At 42.4% G+C, this 18,990-nt stretch overlaps 1 protein-coding gene across 1 annotated transcript in view; it reads right to left on the reverse strand.

The window, feature by feature from the left end:
• MYH15 (myosin heavy chain 15) overlaps nt 1-17,426 on the reverse strand; it is a 124,410-nt gene extending 106,984 nt beyond the window's left edge. Inside the window, exons 1-8 of the mRNA XM_044771643.2 lie at nt 17,326-17,426; nt 13,492-13,635; nt 11,657-11,813; nt 10,989-11,016; nt 9,330-9,423; nt 7,473-7,565; nt 5,258-5,321; nt 5,072-5,167 (exon numbers count right to left, since the gene is read on the reverse strand). Of these exons, the coding sequence (XP_044627578.2) occupies nt 5,072-5,167; nt 5,258-5,321; nt 7,473-7,565; nt 9,330-9,423; nt 10,989-11,016; nt 11,657-11,813; nt 13,492-13,602 (643 nt within the window). The 5' untranslated portion in view covers nt 13,603-13,635; nt 17,326-17,426. The remainder of the gene's footprint in view (nt 1-5,071; nt 5,168-5,257; nt 5,322-7,472; nt 7,566-9,329; nt 9,424-10,988; nt 11,017-11,656; nt 11,814-13,491; nt 13,636-17,325) is intronic.
• Between the last annotated feature and the right edge of the window lie 1,564 nt (nt 17,427-18,990).

Below are 18,990 nucleotides of genomic sequence, written 5' to 3' on the forward strand. Positions count from 1 at the left end.
CTGCAGTTCCTCATGCCAGTGAATGTCACCACCCTACCCAGGCCAGACACCTGGTGCTATGACCATCCTGTCCGTCACCTCCTTCACAGCTCAAATACAGACATCATCTCCACGTCTTTCAAATCAAAGCATTTACTCAATCTTTCTTCTCTACGATAGGTATATGCTACAGGAGGAGGTAAGGATATAAAAATACACGGTGCTTTCCCTCACAGGAGCTAGGGGATCACACTAATCAGTGCAGGAAACGCTGGGTGTTTTTAGGGTGGGGGCGGGTTTCAGTTGGCTGACTCATTCAAAAAAAACTACTTTTCAACATTGTTCTGCAAAGAATTACCTTTCAGATCATTCTAACTGGTGACCTTTTAGATACTTTGTATTTTATTCTCATGTTTATGATGTCATTTTTGATCATTTTCACCCTGGTTACAATGATCAAAGGTGCTGAATTTGACACTATTTTCTCTATGTGGAATACAGGAAAATAGAAACCCAGAAAGGCTCCCTACTTGCCCAGGATTAAATTAACAATAAATTGGATTTAGAAGACGGTCTCTAGTATTTCTGTTAGACTACGCCGCCCGCCTACTCAAACTGTGTCTGTAACCATGATGGGATCCCATTTCCTCCGTTGTCCTAGGTAGAAGGAGGGCCTTGCTTCCATCCAAGCAGGCTCAACAATTAGACAAACACTGAGACAGAGCAGGGGGGCAGAACACCATGTGTCTGAGGTCTAGGGGAGAAGAAGAGGAAGGGGTCAAGATTCAGGAGGGGGCTGGTAGTAAGGCAGAATGGTGGGCCAAGTGCTGTATATGCGCTTCTCCCTCAGCACCTCCCTGCTCCCATTTGCACTGTTTCTAGAAGTCATTAAGTACACCTAATGGACTTTTCTTCTATCTCCTTACAACTAGAAATATGGCTGAGGCACTGGCCTATCCGTTTGCAGGAACAGCTGCACTCAGTGCTAAGTGGTGGCTCCAAAGGATGTACAGATGAAATGCATGTGTGTGTTTGAGGAACTCTGCAAGGCCTTCAGCCTAAAACATCTTCCCCTCTGGGACTCATCAACATTTATTTTCAAGGAGGAATGAATTTTAATTGTGTTGAGGCTTGAGGTTATCTTGGAGGAGTATCACGTAAACAGGGGTTCCTTTATTTAATTAATTCCATTTCTACCAAGAGCAAGAGCCCTAAGAGAATGAAAAAAAAAAAGTGAATGCATTTTTAGGAGACACTATTAGGGCCAGAGAGACAGTCCAGACCAGTAAAGGCCCACATAGAATATTCTTGACTGGTTATGAGCACACAGAGGACGGGGGGAGCTTGTCAGGAGGGGTGGGGGTGGATAGCATAGAGAGGAGTAATGAGAGGACGCTAAAGGTAAAAGCCAATTGCTTCACAATTTCAAAGAGAGAGGTGTCAACCTTCATGCAGGTTCATTTCTAGAGCCCACTCTCCAGTAGGAGATGCAAAGAGCCCATTAAGATTGACTATTTTATCATTCAAGGCTTTATTTTACATGTAATCCTAACATTAAAGTTACTTTCTGCATGGCTGAATGTTCTCCAAGACTCAGCTGTATTCACTATGAAAAGGAGCAAAGCTGAGATTGGGCCAAAAATCTTTAGGATCACAAATAAAGCTCTGTAGCTAGTGCCTCTAGGTCACATCACCCATCATTACCTGTTCCTCAGTGCTGCCATGTACAGCTGAAGAGGTTGCACACTGCCCAACTCCAGAGAGAATCATTCACATGGTCTACAGTTTGAATAGCACTCTCTGGAGTTAGGAAGTACACGGTCTGCACAATCATATACACGTCTTGTGTCCCCTTATACTAGTGGGGTAAAAGAGAGTAAAGATATGAGACTAGATCAAGAGAGACCTAATGGGTAAAGTGGGTGCAACTGAATATGCTCCAGAATAGGAGGCCCAGTTGCTGACCATTTCTTTCCCCAGAGGCATTCAGGCCACCAGTAGACAGACAGACTTGGCGGCCACCACTGTGCATTGCTGTCACAACCCTTATGGAATACTCAGGACACTAGGCAAAGCGTCAAGGATTCTGAGAGACAAGGACAGATTTCCTGACCTCTCTTTCTGGAGTTTAAGAATTAGTTGAATAGCAATAATGGGTGCAAAAAGTAAGTAGAAAGAACAGAAAGTCAATGAAAATGAGAGGAAAAGGAAGATATATGCAGGACTAAACTGTACAGATGTCATTAAGAACCAAAGGATTTTGAAGGATTCATATAGCACGGGAAGTGGGGAAGAGTTGAAGTGGGTTTTAGGCACGCCTGGAAAAAGGGGCAGCCTTAACTGAAAGGGGAGGGGAGAAGGGATGCTCAAGCCATGTAGAGGCTAGGTGGGGGCTTGCTCTGGGGCAACACGTCACCCCATTTCCTCAGCTCCTTCAGCGGGTAGACAGCCTCTCAGCTATGATGTCCAGACTTAATCCTTTTGTAGGATGGACAGATGCTCGTAGTTTTGGAAATTTGGACATAGTCCTCATATTGCTAAGATGTGCCCTCTTGTATAGATCCTCAGGCCCCTCTGAAGCTCTTCTTCAGCAAACAGGAATAGAAAGAGTTGCAAATTTTAAAATGTCCCGAAGAATGACAATTGGCGCGGATGACCAGTGGACTGACAATACCCAGTTTTGACCACCAGATGTCAGTCTTCGCACGGTAATCAATCTCAGCAGCCCCAAGACTCAACGAGCTAAAAGGAGTCAGGACAAGCATGCATTGTCTCCAGCAGCCCAGAGACTTCAGACGGCTCCCTTAGTAAAGAGATGCTCCCCCAAATCCTGCAGTCACTGCTGGTACCCACACGGGACCCTGTGTCAGATGGCCTGCACAGCGTAGAAATTTGTGTCAAGAAGGTCAGATTTGGCAGGGTCAATGAAAAGAAGATCAAAACATTCTATTCCAGGTTTAGGCAGAGGGAAGGGAGGAAGAACAGCTGATTCTTACATTTCACCAATTCCACCCATGGCAAAAATAACTGTCCAGTTTGCAGAACTTTGCCCATCTGGTGAGGGCACTTCGGAGTTGGAAACCACGCACTCAAGACACCAAGCATAATGGGCTGGAGGATTGTTCCCCATCACTTTGCTCCCCTGGATCTTCACTGTCACCCCACATCCCCTCCTCTGGAAGCACTGTTGTCCTCATTGGCTGACTTTATATGCAATAGCTTTGAAATCCAATCAGCTAATCATTCTCCCCTTCCAATGACTTCCCAGAGCACTTCACACAAGTGCTCTTACGTGAGACTGCCATGGCCCACAGGGTGCTGCGTGGTCAGGCCCCTGTGTATCTCCCCCTACGCTGTCCTCTCCACTCCACCACCTGCAATGGCCATTTTGCTATTTCAAAAATAAACCCAATGCCTTCCTGCCTCAGGGCCTTTGCACTCACTGCCCCTCCTCCTGGAACTTTATTCCTGGAAATCTTTGTCTACTTGCTTCCTCTCTCATTCAGGTGTCTGCAAAAATATTACCTTCTCAGACAGAGAGATCTTGCCTGACCATTCTATCTAAAATATAACCACTCACAGGGCTGGCCCTGTGGCTGAGTGGTTAAGTTCGTGTGCTCCGCTGCAGGTGGCCCAGTGTTTCGTTGGTTCAAATCCTGGGTGCAGACATGGCACCGCTCCTCAAACCACGCTGAGGCAGCGTCCCACATGCCACAACTAGAAAGACTCACAACGAAGAATATACAACTATGTACCGGGGGGCTTTGGGGAGAAAAAGGAAAAAAATAAAAATCTTTAAAAAATAAAAAATAAAAATAAATAAAAATAAAATATAACCACTCACTAATCTACCAAACCCCAGTTCACTCTATCCCCTCATCCTATTTTTCTTTGTAGAACTACCATTCTCTGAAATTACGTATTTCTTTGTTGCCTTGTTTGCTACCTGCCTTCCCGACCAGAATGTAAGCTCATGAGGGCAGGAGCTTGTTTGTCTTTTTACACCTCTATTCCCCATGTTTAAAAAACAGTGCCTGGTGCACACATCACTGTCCCACAATAAATATGTGTTGAATGAATACATGAAATGCATTCTACTACCCAACAAGTTGCATTTCTATTTCTGTTCATGGCACTACCTTTTTCCTAGTCAAATCACAAAACTTGGGAGTATTTTTGACTCATCACCGTCTGTCATTCCTACATTCAGTCGTTGCCAAGACCTGACTGTTCTTCCGTGAATTCACCCCCTTTTTCCCCAATTCCCACGGACACTACCTTAGACTTGTCATCTCATACTGGGACTATTGCAATCACTTCCCTCTAGTATTTGTGCATCCAGTCCACCCTGCCCATCACACTAGCTTAACTGTCACTGCCCTTAACAAGTCATGACCTCCCATTACCCCACCCCACCCCATAACACACAGACACACACACACACACACACACACACACACACATACGTGCACACACCCTCCCAACTCCCTGAGTTCAGAAACCACCAGAACAAAATCTGCATTGTTCCTTTATGCCAATCCTTCCTCCAGCCAACCTGGTCTCTCTGTTCCCTGATCTTGCCTTGCCTTTCCCTGCCATTGTGTACACTGTTCCTCCTACCAGAAATACCCTCCACTCATTTCTCTGCTTAAATTCCTTTCCCATTCTTCATATCCCAACCCAAATGCTCTCTTCTTTATAAAACCCCTATTGACCACTTCACACCATGGTGATACCTCCCACCTTTGGCCTCTTGTCTATACCACCCCTTGTTCTAATCATTTAAGGCCTTAAATGATCTAATACTTTTTACACACACACACACACACACACAGATTCATTTAACTCTGCTGAGTATCCTACCCACCTTCAAACACTATCAAATTGGAAAAAAGTGTTACTATTTATTCTCTATCCATATAAAATTATAGAACACTCATTCTATAATGTATTTAATTCCTGACATTTTAGGACAAATAGACTGAGTTCTCTGGGGCCCAAGAGGCTGAGTAAACAGCACTCTTCCAGCCCCGATAATTGGACTCCTGTCTCTTGTTTGGAACAACCCTTAGCTGTAAAGTAATACACTTACCGTGAAGTTCTTTTTTTCCAGACAGAATTTGATAGAATATGTGGTAGTTTCTCTCTCCAGGCTGCTGAAAAATCACCCGGGATTTTTCAAGCAAATCTGCATGATGAGAAATGGATAAAGATCCATATTTAGGTGTTCTTGCAAAACTTACAAGAAAAGTAATCAGCTAGGACAATGACTACTTACAGACATCAATGTCGGCAGATGACAGCTTGCCTCTGGCACCAAAGTACATCCTGATGAATTTGCCCTAAGTGGGCACAGAACAGAGTCGGCTACTCAAACACGCTAAACAGTTGAAATGGCTTCATTTTACACATTAATCCCAAAGCGACTACTTCTCCAATAGTTAAAAAAAATGCAACACGGGTCTAAGGTGGCACCAGTTAATGGATGTTGGGAGGCAGCCAGAATGGTCATCAGGACTGGTAGTCATCCTGGATTCCAGTCTCAGAGCTGCCAATTACTAGCTGAGTACTGGTGTGTGCATTAGTGGATCTCTCTGGCTTCAGTGAAATGAGAAAAAATAGAATCTGCTTAGTGTAGTCTTTCATTCATTCCACAAACGTTTGTTGAGGATCTACCATGATCCAGGAGAGCTGCTGGGCACTGAAGATACCACATCAGAAAAATAGGTGTGGTCCCAACTCTTGTTTCTAGATGTAAGCAGCAAATGCAACAGCTCTAATGTTTTGAAATCAAAAGAAAAGCCAGTTATGCAGGATTTTGGTGAGTTAAGAGAAAGGGGGCATACAACTCAGTCTGAGAGGTAGACAGGCACCAGGTACCATATCATGTAAGCCACATGGGCCACAGGAAGGAGGAGGGTTTTAGTTCATGTGTGCTCCGGAGACCCTGGGAGGTTTCAAGGAGAGGAGCGACACGATCTAATTTATGTTTCAAAACTCCACTTTGACATAAATGATAGATGGGGCTCCCTTCCTTCCTTCTCAATGAGAACCTATAAGACAGGATCTAGTGGGGCAGAAAGGCTGCCCAGAGGTGACAGAGCCACTGGAACACCATATGCAGCCAAGGTGGCTGTCCAGGGGCAGCTAGAGCCTACGAGATGAGGATGTTGGTACAGTGGGGGAGGCAGCCCGGCGGAGGTCGGCCCATGGGCGGAAGGAGGCAGAGCAGACCAGCAGCCTGGTGCGAGATGGAGTGGCTGCATACAGGCGGATTGAGCCATTAAGTGAAAAAACGTAGGATAAGGGAAGCCACACACACAAACATGCACATGTGTATGTAAAGATATAGACATGCACACGTGTGCACACAGATTTGTACACGTATATTATACACATGTATGCATACATACATAATGTTAATTGAAAGACTTTAACCCAGATTTTTTCTGGACTCTATTCCCTCCCTTTCCCTCCTCCCACTCATCCATCTTTGTTTATTTTGCTTCTCCACTTCTTTCTTTCCCTCTATTTCAATTGCTTCCTTTCCTTATTTATCTTTCTTTCTACTTGTTGTTCTTTTCTATCTTCCTTTCTTTTATTCTTTCATCTTTCTTGTTCTCCCTCTCTTTCTTTTTCCCTCTCTTCTTTTTTCAGCTTTTTTTCTTTCATATTTCAGCAGAAAATCCCTTCACATTCTAACAAATCCCAAATCCAGCAGTCATTTCACAAACCAGGATGAGCGCCTGCTCTGCAGGCGTACTTGCAGGCAGATGTAAGTGCCTGTGGGGCAGCTCCAACAGCCAAATCAGCATGAGACTGCTATTTAAGTATGCCCAGAGGCTCAAACAGGAAGCTTTCTGCAAATTTCCTTGCAAATTATATAGTGGCTCCCTGCCACTCACTCGGCATCAAATGGATTTGTGAAACTAACAAATCCAAATTCTTCCTCTATTAATGGGACTGCTAGTTATCAAAAGCTACTTTAAAAAACACTTTAACCCAATGAAAAAAATCCCCAGTGAAAGATATGCAAGGGTAGAGGGGCCGTAGGCAAGAGTAGGAACAATAATTATAGAAAGTGGATTAGGAAGGGCTTCCTAAATTGACTTGTTATAAGGAGTATAGGAAATTATGAAAAAGAAAGTACTTTCAAATCTGCAAAATGTAATAAAATATATAAACATTATTAAACTTTGCTGGGTGAGCTTCCCTACTGAGAGTGCAGAGAAATTTGAAACTAAGATAAATAATTTCTTCCTGAAATGGGCCAAATAAATAGAAGATTCGCAGGTACATATTTATATATAGTTTTAAATGTCTTAATGATGAAGCTGGTAAATTTTTTGAGTAATCTAACAATATAATAAACTTGAATCAAAGCCCTTGTTTGATGTTCTAGAAAATTTTTTTGAGACCTATGTGCATAGATATGAATTTTACCATTTGTTTAAAAATTAAAGACTCACATACTGCTCAATCATATTACTTACAAAACGAGAGGAATTGTCATTTCTCAGGGTTTTGGCATTTCCAAACGCTTCCAAGATAGGATTCACTTGCATGAGTAGATCTTCTGAAGTCCCCTGAGATCCAGGTAAGAGAAGAACAGCTGATGAAGTTGTCAGAATTCTGTAATGGGGCAAACCCTCCATGCCCAGGCCAAACCTCACTCTTCCTTTGACAACCAGTAGCCAAAAGCTGCTTCGATTTTAGTTATAAAATGTTATTTTGGAATGGGAACTCAGAAAAATACATGGATGAGAGACTGACGTAATCTCCAACACCCATATGAATATATGTGGGAACTCAGTTATTTGCAATACTCTCTTTGGGGTGGCATTGGCCTGCGTAGGAAAAGAAAATGAATATTTCCCAAAATAAACAGCAACAACAAAAGTCTACTTCCAAACTTCACTCCATATATTCTCCCTCAATGTTCATCTCCTCTTCCCATCTAATCCTTGCATCTGGAAATTTATCCTAAGACAATACAGCAGAGTTTTGGCATTATGAAATTGTATTCCTGCATAATCTAGAGGTCCATACCAAGCAGCGACTTGTAGTGGTATTGGTCTTGAACTTGAATCATGTGTGCTCAGACTGATGGGGCAAAGCAAGTCATCTGCACAGAACAGGTCTGAAAAACCACTCGGCACCCACATTGCAACATGGCTTTGTCGTTTTTCCACTCAGCCTTAAAGCCCCACGCTATTGGGGGAATTATATAGTATATGTTATTCAAGAATTTATTATTTACAAATTATCTCCCTTCTAAGTTTTATGGGTCTACTGTCCTTTAAATAGGTAAAAGGGTTATAGGAGTAAAGATTTTCATAGAAGTGTTACATATTATGCATTGTGTTATATATTATCATAAAGCTTAATGGCTAAACCAAACACACACCAAACAACTGAAAATGAACACAAGAATGAAGTAGCATCTAGTGTATAATAGAGTTCAATGAGACCTAAAGAAATCAACCAAATTCAGGAATGCGGTGGTTGGAAAAGAAAGTTTCCATGGTTTGAAAACTGGACCAGATTGCTATTTTGATATACTTCTCACTTTGCAAAAATGGCAGGAAACATCCAGGCTCAAATTGAAAAAGGAAAATAAGAACGTCAGACATAGAAGGATGAGAGGCTCTAACAGCTCGAAAACTCGTTGGTTTTGAGTTCCACTCAGCATTATCCAATTTTATTTTGCATGTCAACTCTCACGGTCTAGTTATTCTCAATTATTATGAAATCCATCGACCTGTTAATGGAGCTAAACAAAGTAAGCTAAATTAAAAATAGCCAAGGCTAAAAATAATTAAATAGAGAGAGACAGTAAAGTTTTTCAGAACCTGGAATGTAATTAAACACTCCGTCGAGTGTTTGTGATTTGATCCAGGAGTTAGTGGTGAAGGAGGCAGGCTTCTCCTGGTGCACATTTCTGGGAGTCTGGCATCTCACAGTAGCTAAAGTGATTCAGGAATATGAAAAGTGGCCATTCAAGGCCCTGATGACCTCAGGGAAGGTCATCCCTAGTCTTTCGGAAAGATGCTTTAGATCTCAAGTGCCTAATTCTTAGAGGGTCCAGCCAACAAAAATCAGGCCAGTAAATACCCCTGAAGCAGATTTGAAACAATTATGTAATTTCCCATTTTGGGGTTACTGGTTTGGAGTATTTGATGATCCTCTCAAGAGGCAAAGAAAAGATAGGAAAAAAGACTTTTCTAAAATTTTCTAATCGTTTTATGCCCCTTGTCCCCTTCATGCTCCCCTTAAGTGGTCAAGGCAGAGCCTCCACGATCATTGGATGGAAGCACCTTACTCTCCAGCTGAGACAGACGAACACTCACCAGCTTTTCCCTGGATTCCCCCATCGTTGCCATGGTGGCAAAATACTGGATAATATGCTTCGTGTTCACAGTCTTTCCAGCACCAGATTCTCCTCTGTGATTAGAAATTCAGTGACACGGTTAGCTGGTTTGAACTATAAAAGCAAAGAAAATTAAATAATTTTAATTATATAGGCTAAGGCAAGAAGAGAAATTTTTATGGAAAAGTGGAACTTAAGATGGAACTTGAAAGAGATGTAGACATTTAATTGGCAGAAGGGGAGGGGCATCTCAAGCTCGAAAAACAGAACGAGCTTCTTGTTTTTATAAAAATCTTTGATCTTTCTCTGGAGTAGAGAAAGATCAAAGATTTTTATAAAAACAAGAAGCCTACTCCTCACGGTCCTGTTACAAAAAGCTTAAGAACACCTCCACTAAATAGAGATAGGTCTCCTCATTACCAACTGTCGAAGAGATTTTCGCATATTAAGGCCACCACACGTCCAGCTCCAGCCCTCTCCCTCAAGAGGGCCGACCAATCATTTCTCCGGGCAGCTGGGCTTTACGCTTCTCTTTTACCTTTGATAACCAGCTAACTTTGTAATGTGTGGAGAACACAGTGGTGAATTTATAGCCTCATCACTCGAAGTATCATAGGATCAAGATCTGCCTTTATCTGTCTGAAACTCCAGAAAATAGTCTATCCTCTCTGCAAAGGACTGAACTCTAACCGCCCTTCCAGATCTGTGATTCTGAGACTTTATTCTTCTTCTTTGGGTGGCGGAAGCCAGCGGAGAGCCCAACACACGAGGTGGCATCATCATTGCATAGGAAGATTAGGGACTTGAGCATTTCACTGCCTCTTGAGTCTCAGCCTATCCCCTCAGCCACCATGCTGACAGTTCACCTGGACAGCCAATGCTCTTCTCATCAAAATTAGCATACAATATGGTATCATTGAAGTCTTCCCCCCTTCCTCCCTCTCACCCCCTTTTCTTGTTCCTCCAAGTCTCACCATCTTTTAGTTCCCACTACATAATGTACCTTGACCTGCCCCAATCTGGCTGCCCACAACCACAAGTGATCTGTTTCATGGTCATATCCATTGGGCTTTCAGTCTCTCTACCTAACTAGCCAGTCCAGACCCCTTTTAATATGGTCATTTGAGGGACCAGCCTAGCGGCTCGTCGGTTAAGTTCACACATTCCACTTTGGCAGCCCGGGGTTCACTGGTTCATGTCCTGGGTGCGGACATGGCACTGCTTGTCAAGCCATGCTGTGGCAGGCGTCCCACATATAAAGCAGAGGAAGATGGGCACAGATGTTAGCTCAGGGCCAATCTTCCTCAGCAAAAAAAGTGAAAGAAAGAAAATGGTCATTTGATACAGGGAGCTCTCTCCACCAAGAAGATGACTAAGACTAGCTTGTGCACTGTGGGTTCTAAAAATCTTCTAAAATGGTGGAGGCAGCCTAGCTGGCACCATATTTGGAGTAATCACTGACTAAAGTGTTATGACAATTTGCTGAATATCTTATTCTTGCCTAGAATGTATCTTGTGTCTAAAGAGCAAACAATTCAAAGATGGCCAATTTGTGTTTCATTCCCAGGGAAATGTGGGTGTCTGTTTCCATTGAAACTCTCACTGCTGCCCAAAACGAAAAAGCAAGGCAAACACTCACGTGAAGAGTATAGACTGATTCTCTCGAGCTGCAAAAGAAAGGAAAACGTCAGAACGTTCTTCTGCCAGAGCTTTTACATATTGGCGGGAACTTATTCAAAATTTCCTTGGTTGCAGTTTGAAGTCAGACACAAGTGAAAGGATTCACTCTGTATACAGTTAGAAAAAATACCATTTAAATGGTACAGAGTAAAACATTTTCTCTCGCTCAATGTATGTCAGTCACAAGAACACACAAATTTTAGGCCTATTTCCTTGCTCCAGATACAAACGATAACTGACTAATGATGACACTTTTGCCATTTTAAACCTTTTAAGAAGCATGGGGTAATAATAGCTGCAGAAAAACTTCTTTGTGCCAGAAACTCTAGCAGGCGCTTTACGTAATAAAAGCTACCATCTACAGGGGGCTTACTCCGGGCCAGCCACATGGCTGATCACTTTCAATGTGTCATCTCACTTAATTTGACATGTGAGCTAATTGTTCCTCTAACCCTAGGAGGTAGGCTCTATTTTGCCAACGTTTTATCCAGAAGGAAACAGAGGCTTCAAGTGGTCAGGTAACTGTAAAGGTCATGCTCCTTTCACAATGCCTACGTGCCTCTTAGTGACACAGAGAAAAAGTAGATCAGATATTTTTACCTTTCATTTTGTAGGGCAGCCACTTACTGTGAAGCATATCCTGAAAGGCATTATCAGCCACAGCGAAGATGTGAGGGGGCACCTGTGATCGCCTCTTCCCTTTGTAGGCAGCCGCGACTTCTTTCTGATACACTGGAAGCCACTTGTAAGGGTTTATGCTCACACAGAAGAGACCCGAATATGTCTGAGGGAAGATAAGAAAAGATTTCAGAAAACAGGTTAGAAATACTTCCAGGTTTGTCAGCTCTTTCGCTGTCGGGTAACATTTGCTCAAATATTTACTTAAAGGAATTCAAAGGAGGGGAGCTTTTGGATTCTTGCAGAGAAGGGACTTCTAACAGGAAGAGACAGAACTAGGTTAGAGTAACAATGGGACCTAGGATCACTTCCCCCTTGGGAGATCTGTTAACTACTAACACTTCTGACACACACACACGTTTTGAGGACCGCGAGGACGCTAACAGCAGGCCTGTGGGTTTCAGAAACAGCTATCAGGCATTCGAGGCAGAAGAGAGTCTGTGCTTCAGCAACATTAGGAACCTGACATGTAAAGCACTGAAGGGGAAGAGCTCATGTGGACCACTCAGTCACTGTAGTGGAGGAATTGTGGCCCCCAAAAGATATGCCCATGTCCTGATTCCCTGAACCTGTGAATGTCGTCTTATTTGGAAAAAGTCTTTGCAGTTGTAATGAAGTTAAGGGTCTCAAGCTGATATTCGGGTGGGCCTTAAATCCAATGGCTCATTTCCCCACAAGAGCCACAAAGGAGAGGACATGGACACACAGAGGAGAAGGCAATGTGAAGACGGAGGTGGAGATCGGAGTGACATAGCGACAAGGAATGCCAATAGCCACCAGAAACTGGAAGAGGCAAGGAACGATGGTCCGCCAGAGGCTCCAGAGGGAGTGCAGCTCTGCTGAATGGATTTGATCTGGGACTCTGACCTCTAGAACTGTGACAGAATACATTTCTGTTCTTTTAAGCCACTCAGTTTGTGGTAATTTTGTTACAGTTCCCCAGGGGAACCAATACAGTCATCTGGCGAATCAGGGAGCCAAGGAGCACGTGGGCTGCATGTCAAGGCTTTACAGCAATAGGTCCCAAACGCCTTCATCCTAGCCTAATCTACTCAGTGCTGCTTCTGCTAAACAGGTTCCAAGTAAATCAAAGAATCTGAGCAACCAACCATCACCAAGTTAGTGATTATAAGAAAAAAATCTTTCCATTTATAGAACTAGGTAATAGGCACTATATTACATGCTTTACCTACTTTTATTTTTGCTGAGGAAGATTTTCCCTGAGCTAACAACCACTGCCAATCTTCCTCTTTTTGGATGTGAGCTGCCGCCACAGTATGGCCACTGACAGACAAGGGGTATAGGTCTGCGCCTGGGAACTGAGCCTGGGCTGCTGAAGCGGAGCATGCCAAACTTAACTACTGGGCCACTGGGGCTGGCCCCCTGCGTTCTTTTATTTAATCCTCCAAGCTAACGTGGAGAGACAGGCATTCTTATCCCACTGTACAGATAACATGACTTCAAGAAGATAAGAAACTTAACAACTAGTAAGTGACAGAGCTGGCATTTGGACACTGGTCTATCAGGCTCTAAGCCTCATGCCTTTGTTTTAGCACAAAAACCTATGGGAAAGTTCATACCTCGGCATACCTCGACCTATGAATACGGACAAAATAAAATTGGGGAACAGCTAAGATAAGGTCCCTTCCCAGTGGGCGTTCTTCAAGGACTATCCCCCATGAGTGTGCTTAAATTCAATGTGTCTTCTTCACCCAATAGAGGGCTGGGACATCGCCAGTATGAGTGCCAACATGATATTTCAGCAGCAAAGCATGTCTACATACATAGATCATCCAATGGGCATAGCGCCTCTTCAGGGTATGCAGCACAGAGGCTTCGTTGAGGTGAGTCAGCATGGCCAGGTCTTCAATCATTTCAAACTCTGGAGGATTCATCTGCTGGACTTCATCTTCCTTGACACTCAGACTCTGCAGAGAGGAGAAAAATAGAAGATATTTTCCCCTATTTCTTCTCTGCTCATTCATTTTGCCATATATTGGAAAGAATTCTCAGAGTCAAGAAAAATATGCCTCAGTGGAGGATGGGGCCAGAAGTTAAACCAACCTCAATGGGAGAAATAGGTGTTCCTCCTCCCCAGGCTCTCTCCTTGCCTGAAGTTTTAAAAAAAAAAAAGTGTTCCGTTGAATCAAACTTTTCTAAATTGCAGTGCTCTAATCCTGCGGCTCCCGCCGACTCTGATTGCCTCTGAGAGAACACACATCACATTACACGTGCTCTGGCCCCTCTCTAGACGTCTCAATATATCCTGGAGGGTAGAAGAAGGAATCTGGAGTGAAGAATCAAGGAAGCAGACTCATCCTTTTAGACTTACTTCAAGCCCTATCCTCTTCCCTCCAACCCTCCCCTCTTCCCCCAGCTCATTTTTTTAAAGTCTTTTACCATGTATACAACCCATACTAACTTGACATCATTAACTCTTGTGTATGTTTTAATAATTGACTGTGTTAGACGATTTCCCTGCTAGATTATAAGCACCTTAAGTTAAGGAGTGTTGATGTTTTCTCCTTCTATAGTTATTAAAGCACCTATCATAAGGCTAGGGACAGGATAGGTACTCAATATTAATCTCTTAATATAGATGCCTTGCTATTACCAAATAGTGGCTTAGAGTTGCTCTCAAAAGTTTCCTAACACAATTCCCTATAGCCCTTTTCCTTGATTCACAAATATTGGTATCAACTGATTGCTCCATTTAATCCTAGTTGCTGACGGCTTCTTCTTCTAAGGTTCTCACTCTCTCTGTATTTTTGATCCAATTCCTACCCACAGACTTCTTTGACATTGTTCCAACAGTAACCCCTTTTTTTTTTCTTCCCTTCATTTTTTGTGTTTCAAGGACTCCTTCTCTTCTGTAGAACATAATCGGGTCTCTTACATCTTCAAATACCTCCCCTTAGCTCTCATTCTATTATTCTCTCTTCTTTCATTACCAACTTTCTCCCGTAAGTATTACTCTACACCCACTGGCTTGATTGCCTCAGCTAATGTTACCAAGACCAACAGTGATTGGAAATGTAGTCACTTCTAACATCAGAAGGAGGACGGCTGGAGCCAGGGAGATGCAGAGTGAGGCTGGAGGAATGGGCTCTCATTATATGGTGGAAGGACAAACAGGACAAAACAAACCACTTTAGTCTCCTCTTTCTACATCATTAATTTATTGCTTTCCTGCTCTTCTTATGATGATTTCTTTTGAAAATCATAGTTGTAACCATATTATGTTTACACGTCACCATAAATACTGTTAAGTATTTAACGCAGTGAAAACACAGCAGTCTTGGAGAATGTGCTCAGAAGAGTAAGCTTCTCATCTGAAGGTCTAATAAAACTGAGTTGGACACCATCCAGAAAGTGAAAAGACGATACACAGACTGGGAGAAAATATTTGCAAATCATATATCTGATAAGAGACTTGTATCCAGAATGTATAAAGAACTCTTACAACTCAATAATAGAAAAGCAATAAACTAATTAAAAAATGGGCAAAGGGTTCGAGTAGACATTTCTCCAAAGAAGGTACACAAATAGCTAATAAGCATGTGAAAAGATGCTCAACATCATTAGTCATAGGGGAATACAAATAAAAATCACATTGAAATACCACTTCATACCCGCTAGAATGGCTATAATCAAAAAGACAGATAACATGTGTTAGTGAGGATGTAGAGAAATTACAACCCTTATCCACTGCTAGTGGGAACATAAAATGATGCAGCCACTTTGGAAAACAGTTTGGGAGTTCCTCAAAGCACTAAATATATCAGTTACCATATGACTCAGGAATTTCACCCCTAGGTATATACCTAAGAGAAACTAAAACATATGTCCACACATAAACATGCATATGCATGTTCATGGCAAATAGCCAAACATGAAATATCCAAACATGTGAACATAACAGTCAAAATATGTAAACAACCCAAATGTCTATCAACTGATGAATGAACAAACAAAATGTGGTATATCCATACTATGGAATATTATTCAGCTATAAAGAGGAATGAAGTACTGATACATGCTACAACATGAATAAACCTTGAATCCATTAGACTGAGAGAAAGAAGCCAGACACAAAAGATCATATGCTGTATGATCCCATTTATCCCAAATGCCAAAATAGGCAAATCTATAGAGAAAGAAAGATCATTGGTTTCCTGGGGCTGGTAGGGGAGGGAGAAAGGGGAGTGACTGTGAAGGGGGTACAAGCTTTCTTTGGGGGGTGATAATCATCTAAAATTAGATTACAGTGATAGTTGCACAGTTCTTTAATCTACTAAAAACCATTGAATTGTATACTTTAAAGAGGTGAACTATATGACATGTAAATTATATCTCAATAAAATTGTTAAAAAAAGGTGGCATGAAAAATGATGGAAACTAGATGTTCAAATTTGCTTTCTCTCTTTTAATAAGAGACTGTCCCATGGCTAAATGGCCCTAATTGAATCCCTCTGTTTCCTTATTTAGGACATTCTGAATTTTCCCTTGCCTACCTATTTATGTTCCTGTTGAGAAGGCTCAAGTTCCTCCCTGAATTCCATTAGTTACTCATATAAAATCTACCTAGTGTGGGACTTTTAGTGTCCAGATACTGTCAGGAAGGCATATTAAGACACCATGAGAGATAGTTTATGAGAGGCCTCCAGAATTTTGTAACTCAAATGGCAATACTTTAGAGCATACAGATACAAAGATTATCCCAATACAAAGGCAAAGCTGTGAAAAAACTTTCTTGATAATCATTATACCTGTTTGTTATAGGATACTATTCCTGTTTTTTATGGAGTTGGGGTAGAATTGGGAGATTGGAAAAGTGAATGTGACCAGGGAATCATCTGTAAAATCTATGAGAATGCGTCATCCGAGTCAGGCCAGACACAGTGCCCAGCGCACGGCCATGAGGCTGGCAGCCACCTGAGGGCAGTGATGTAGGCAAAGGGTCTGAGAGTGGCTGTCTGCTCAGGGGTACCCTGTTGCCCTGGTGCCTTGGTGACAGGGAGGAGGAGTGGGATCTGTTATAGCCTCACTACACATGCCCGCTATGAGCCCTTATAGTCTAGCTTATGTGCCAACACTGGCCCTGGCTTGCTCTTCCAGAGGTCATAAATAACCTCCTATTTCTGAAATCAAGGCTTTCTCCGAGTCCTTAATCTCTTTCTCTAACATTTGACATTACTGACCATTCCCTCATGTCTTGGCTTCTCTGATGCAATCTACTCTTCTTCAAATTATCCCTCTCTTTCTTCACCTTACAAAACAAACACAGCTTGCTTCATAGTACCTTAGATCACTATGCACTCCAAGGGGCACTTTAAAAAAAAACACTTGAAACTGATAAAAGAAGTGGGAAAGGTTGTGAGTTCTAGGTTCAACGATCTTGACCACTGGCAATCATTTTACTCTGATTTACTCAGTGCTGGTCATTAAATCTTTGATGTAAGTGGAGGAGCTTCTTAGAGATGAATGAGGTTTCCAAAGTGTATCAGTGGCATCTCCTACTCCAGATTTTTAATTAAACTATCAGAGAAAGGACACATTTAATTATTTTATAACATAGAGAATTTAGTCATCCCTAAGATGAAATAAAATCCCTTTACCTTTCCATCTGTTGTCTCAACAATGATTTCGCCATCATCTCCACTCCCTTTAACCTCAGCCTCAACATAAGCATTCTTGCCATCACGAATCCAGCATTTCTTCTTCCCTATAGAGAAAAAAAAGGTTTATAATACAGTACTTGTACAAAATACACATTGGACACTTTCATACAAGTAGGTATGATCCCGTTTCTGCTAATCCTGCTTGTTGACTTGGAGTCACCAATATAGGAAATTGCAAAGTTAGATAAAACCATGAGCGGTCATCGTGAAGATACTCCCACACAGTGATTCTGTAGGAACAAGAAACATTTGAGCAAGCAGAGGCTGGGAACCTCATAGACCATGTTGCTACACCTCACCCACCCCCCCAACCTAACACTTACCTTCCACTCACAATCCTAGGTCCCCGGTGGTTACCTGATGCTCTTACTCCTCCCAGCTCTCCTCCAAAACCCTTCACTCAGAAAGTTACAACTAAGTGAAAATATAGGTTAGTGGTCACGTCTGTCCTTCAGGGTTTCTTTAGACCTTATTTTTAATTTTCGTTTTGGAATGAAAGCCTGCTAAGAGAATTACATGGTAGAATTGGAGGGGGGAGGATTGAGGAGAGAGAATATGGGCTATTTTTGTCATATGGCACAACTGATTCCTATTATTTTCTCCCATATGTTATTTTTCCCTCCTCATCCTCCTCACCCCCATGTCCCATCCCTAACAAAGCAGCCCTCCACAAAGGGATTAACCACTAAGAGTTTTCAGGTGAAATGAGCCAGAACTCACGTATACCTGAGATATCTTCTCAAGTACTCCCCGACCTGAGGCAGGTAGCCAGGGAAGATAAATAAGAAACAGACCTTTAAAAGAAAATGAGTCTTACCAGAAGCTCACGGAAGTTCCCAGTCACAGGTCCTCAGGAAGATAAGGGGAGGGGGCAGAGGAGAGCGTATGGCTGGAAGAGGGAAAATCTGAACGCATGGCTGAGGGACGCAAAGATGAAAGCCCTGGCAGATCATGCCAACTCTGTCACCACCACCACCACCCTGACCACATGAATCACAAAAACCAGGGAGGCCTCATTGCTGCAGGACAGGCGGCCCTCACCAGATGCTCTTTCCAGAGAGGGCAGTAGAACTCGGGGCAGAGTGCAGGAAGGAGGTGAAGTCGGGCAGCACTCTCCCCTTCCTCCGCGATGCTTGTCTCTGAAAAGAATTTGGCTGCTCACTACTTTCTTGACACCACAGTCTACACTGTGCTCCTTTCCTCATTTCCCTGATTACAACCAATCCACCACTGAAACTGCTGGCAAGAGGATTTTTGCATTCCTATCTGACTGATTTTGCATTTGCTTCTCCTTGTCATTTGCATTTTAAAGACTGGTTTTGCATTGTACTTATTATTTTGGCCTCTTTTTGCAAAAATGGATTTTGCTTTGTGTTATGTCTGTGAAAACAGGCTTGTTTTTGAAAAGCACCCATTTCACACACGTTTTGTGGGATAAGGTAAATGCACTGCATTTTAAACCAAATGTAATCACTTGAAAGAAACATAGATATCACCTGACACAGATTTCCTTTTTTCTTTTTTTTTAGAAAAAGAACCTGAGAAAAGAGATTAAGAGTTGTCCATAAGTCACATAGCTAATTAGTGGCAGTCAATAGAATA

The sequence above is a fragment of the Equus asinus genome, chromosome 5 (genome assembly GCF_041296235.1).
Source record: "Equus asinus isolate D_3611 breed Donkey chromosome 5, EquAss-T2T_v2, whole genome shotgun sequence".
NCBI lineage: Eukaryota > Metazoa > Chordata > Mammalia > Perissodactyla > Equidae > Equus > Equus asinus.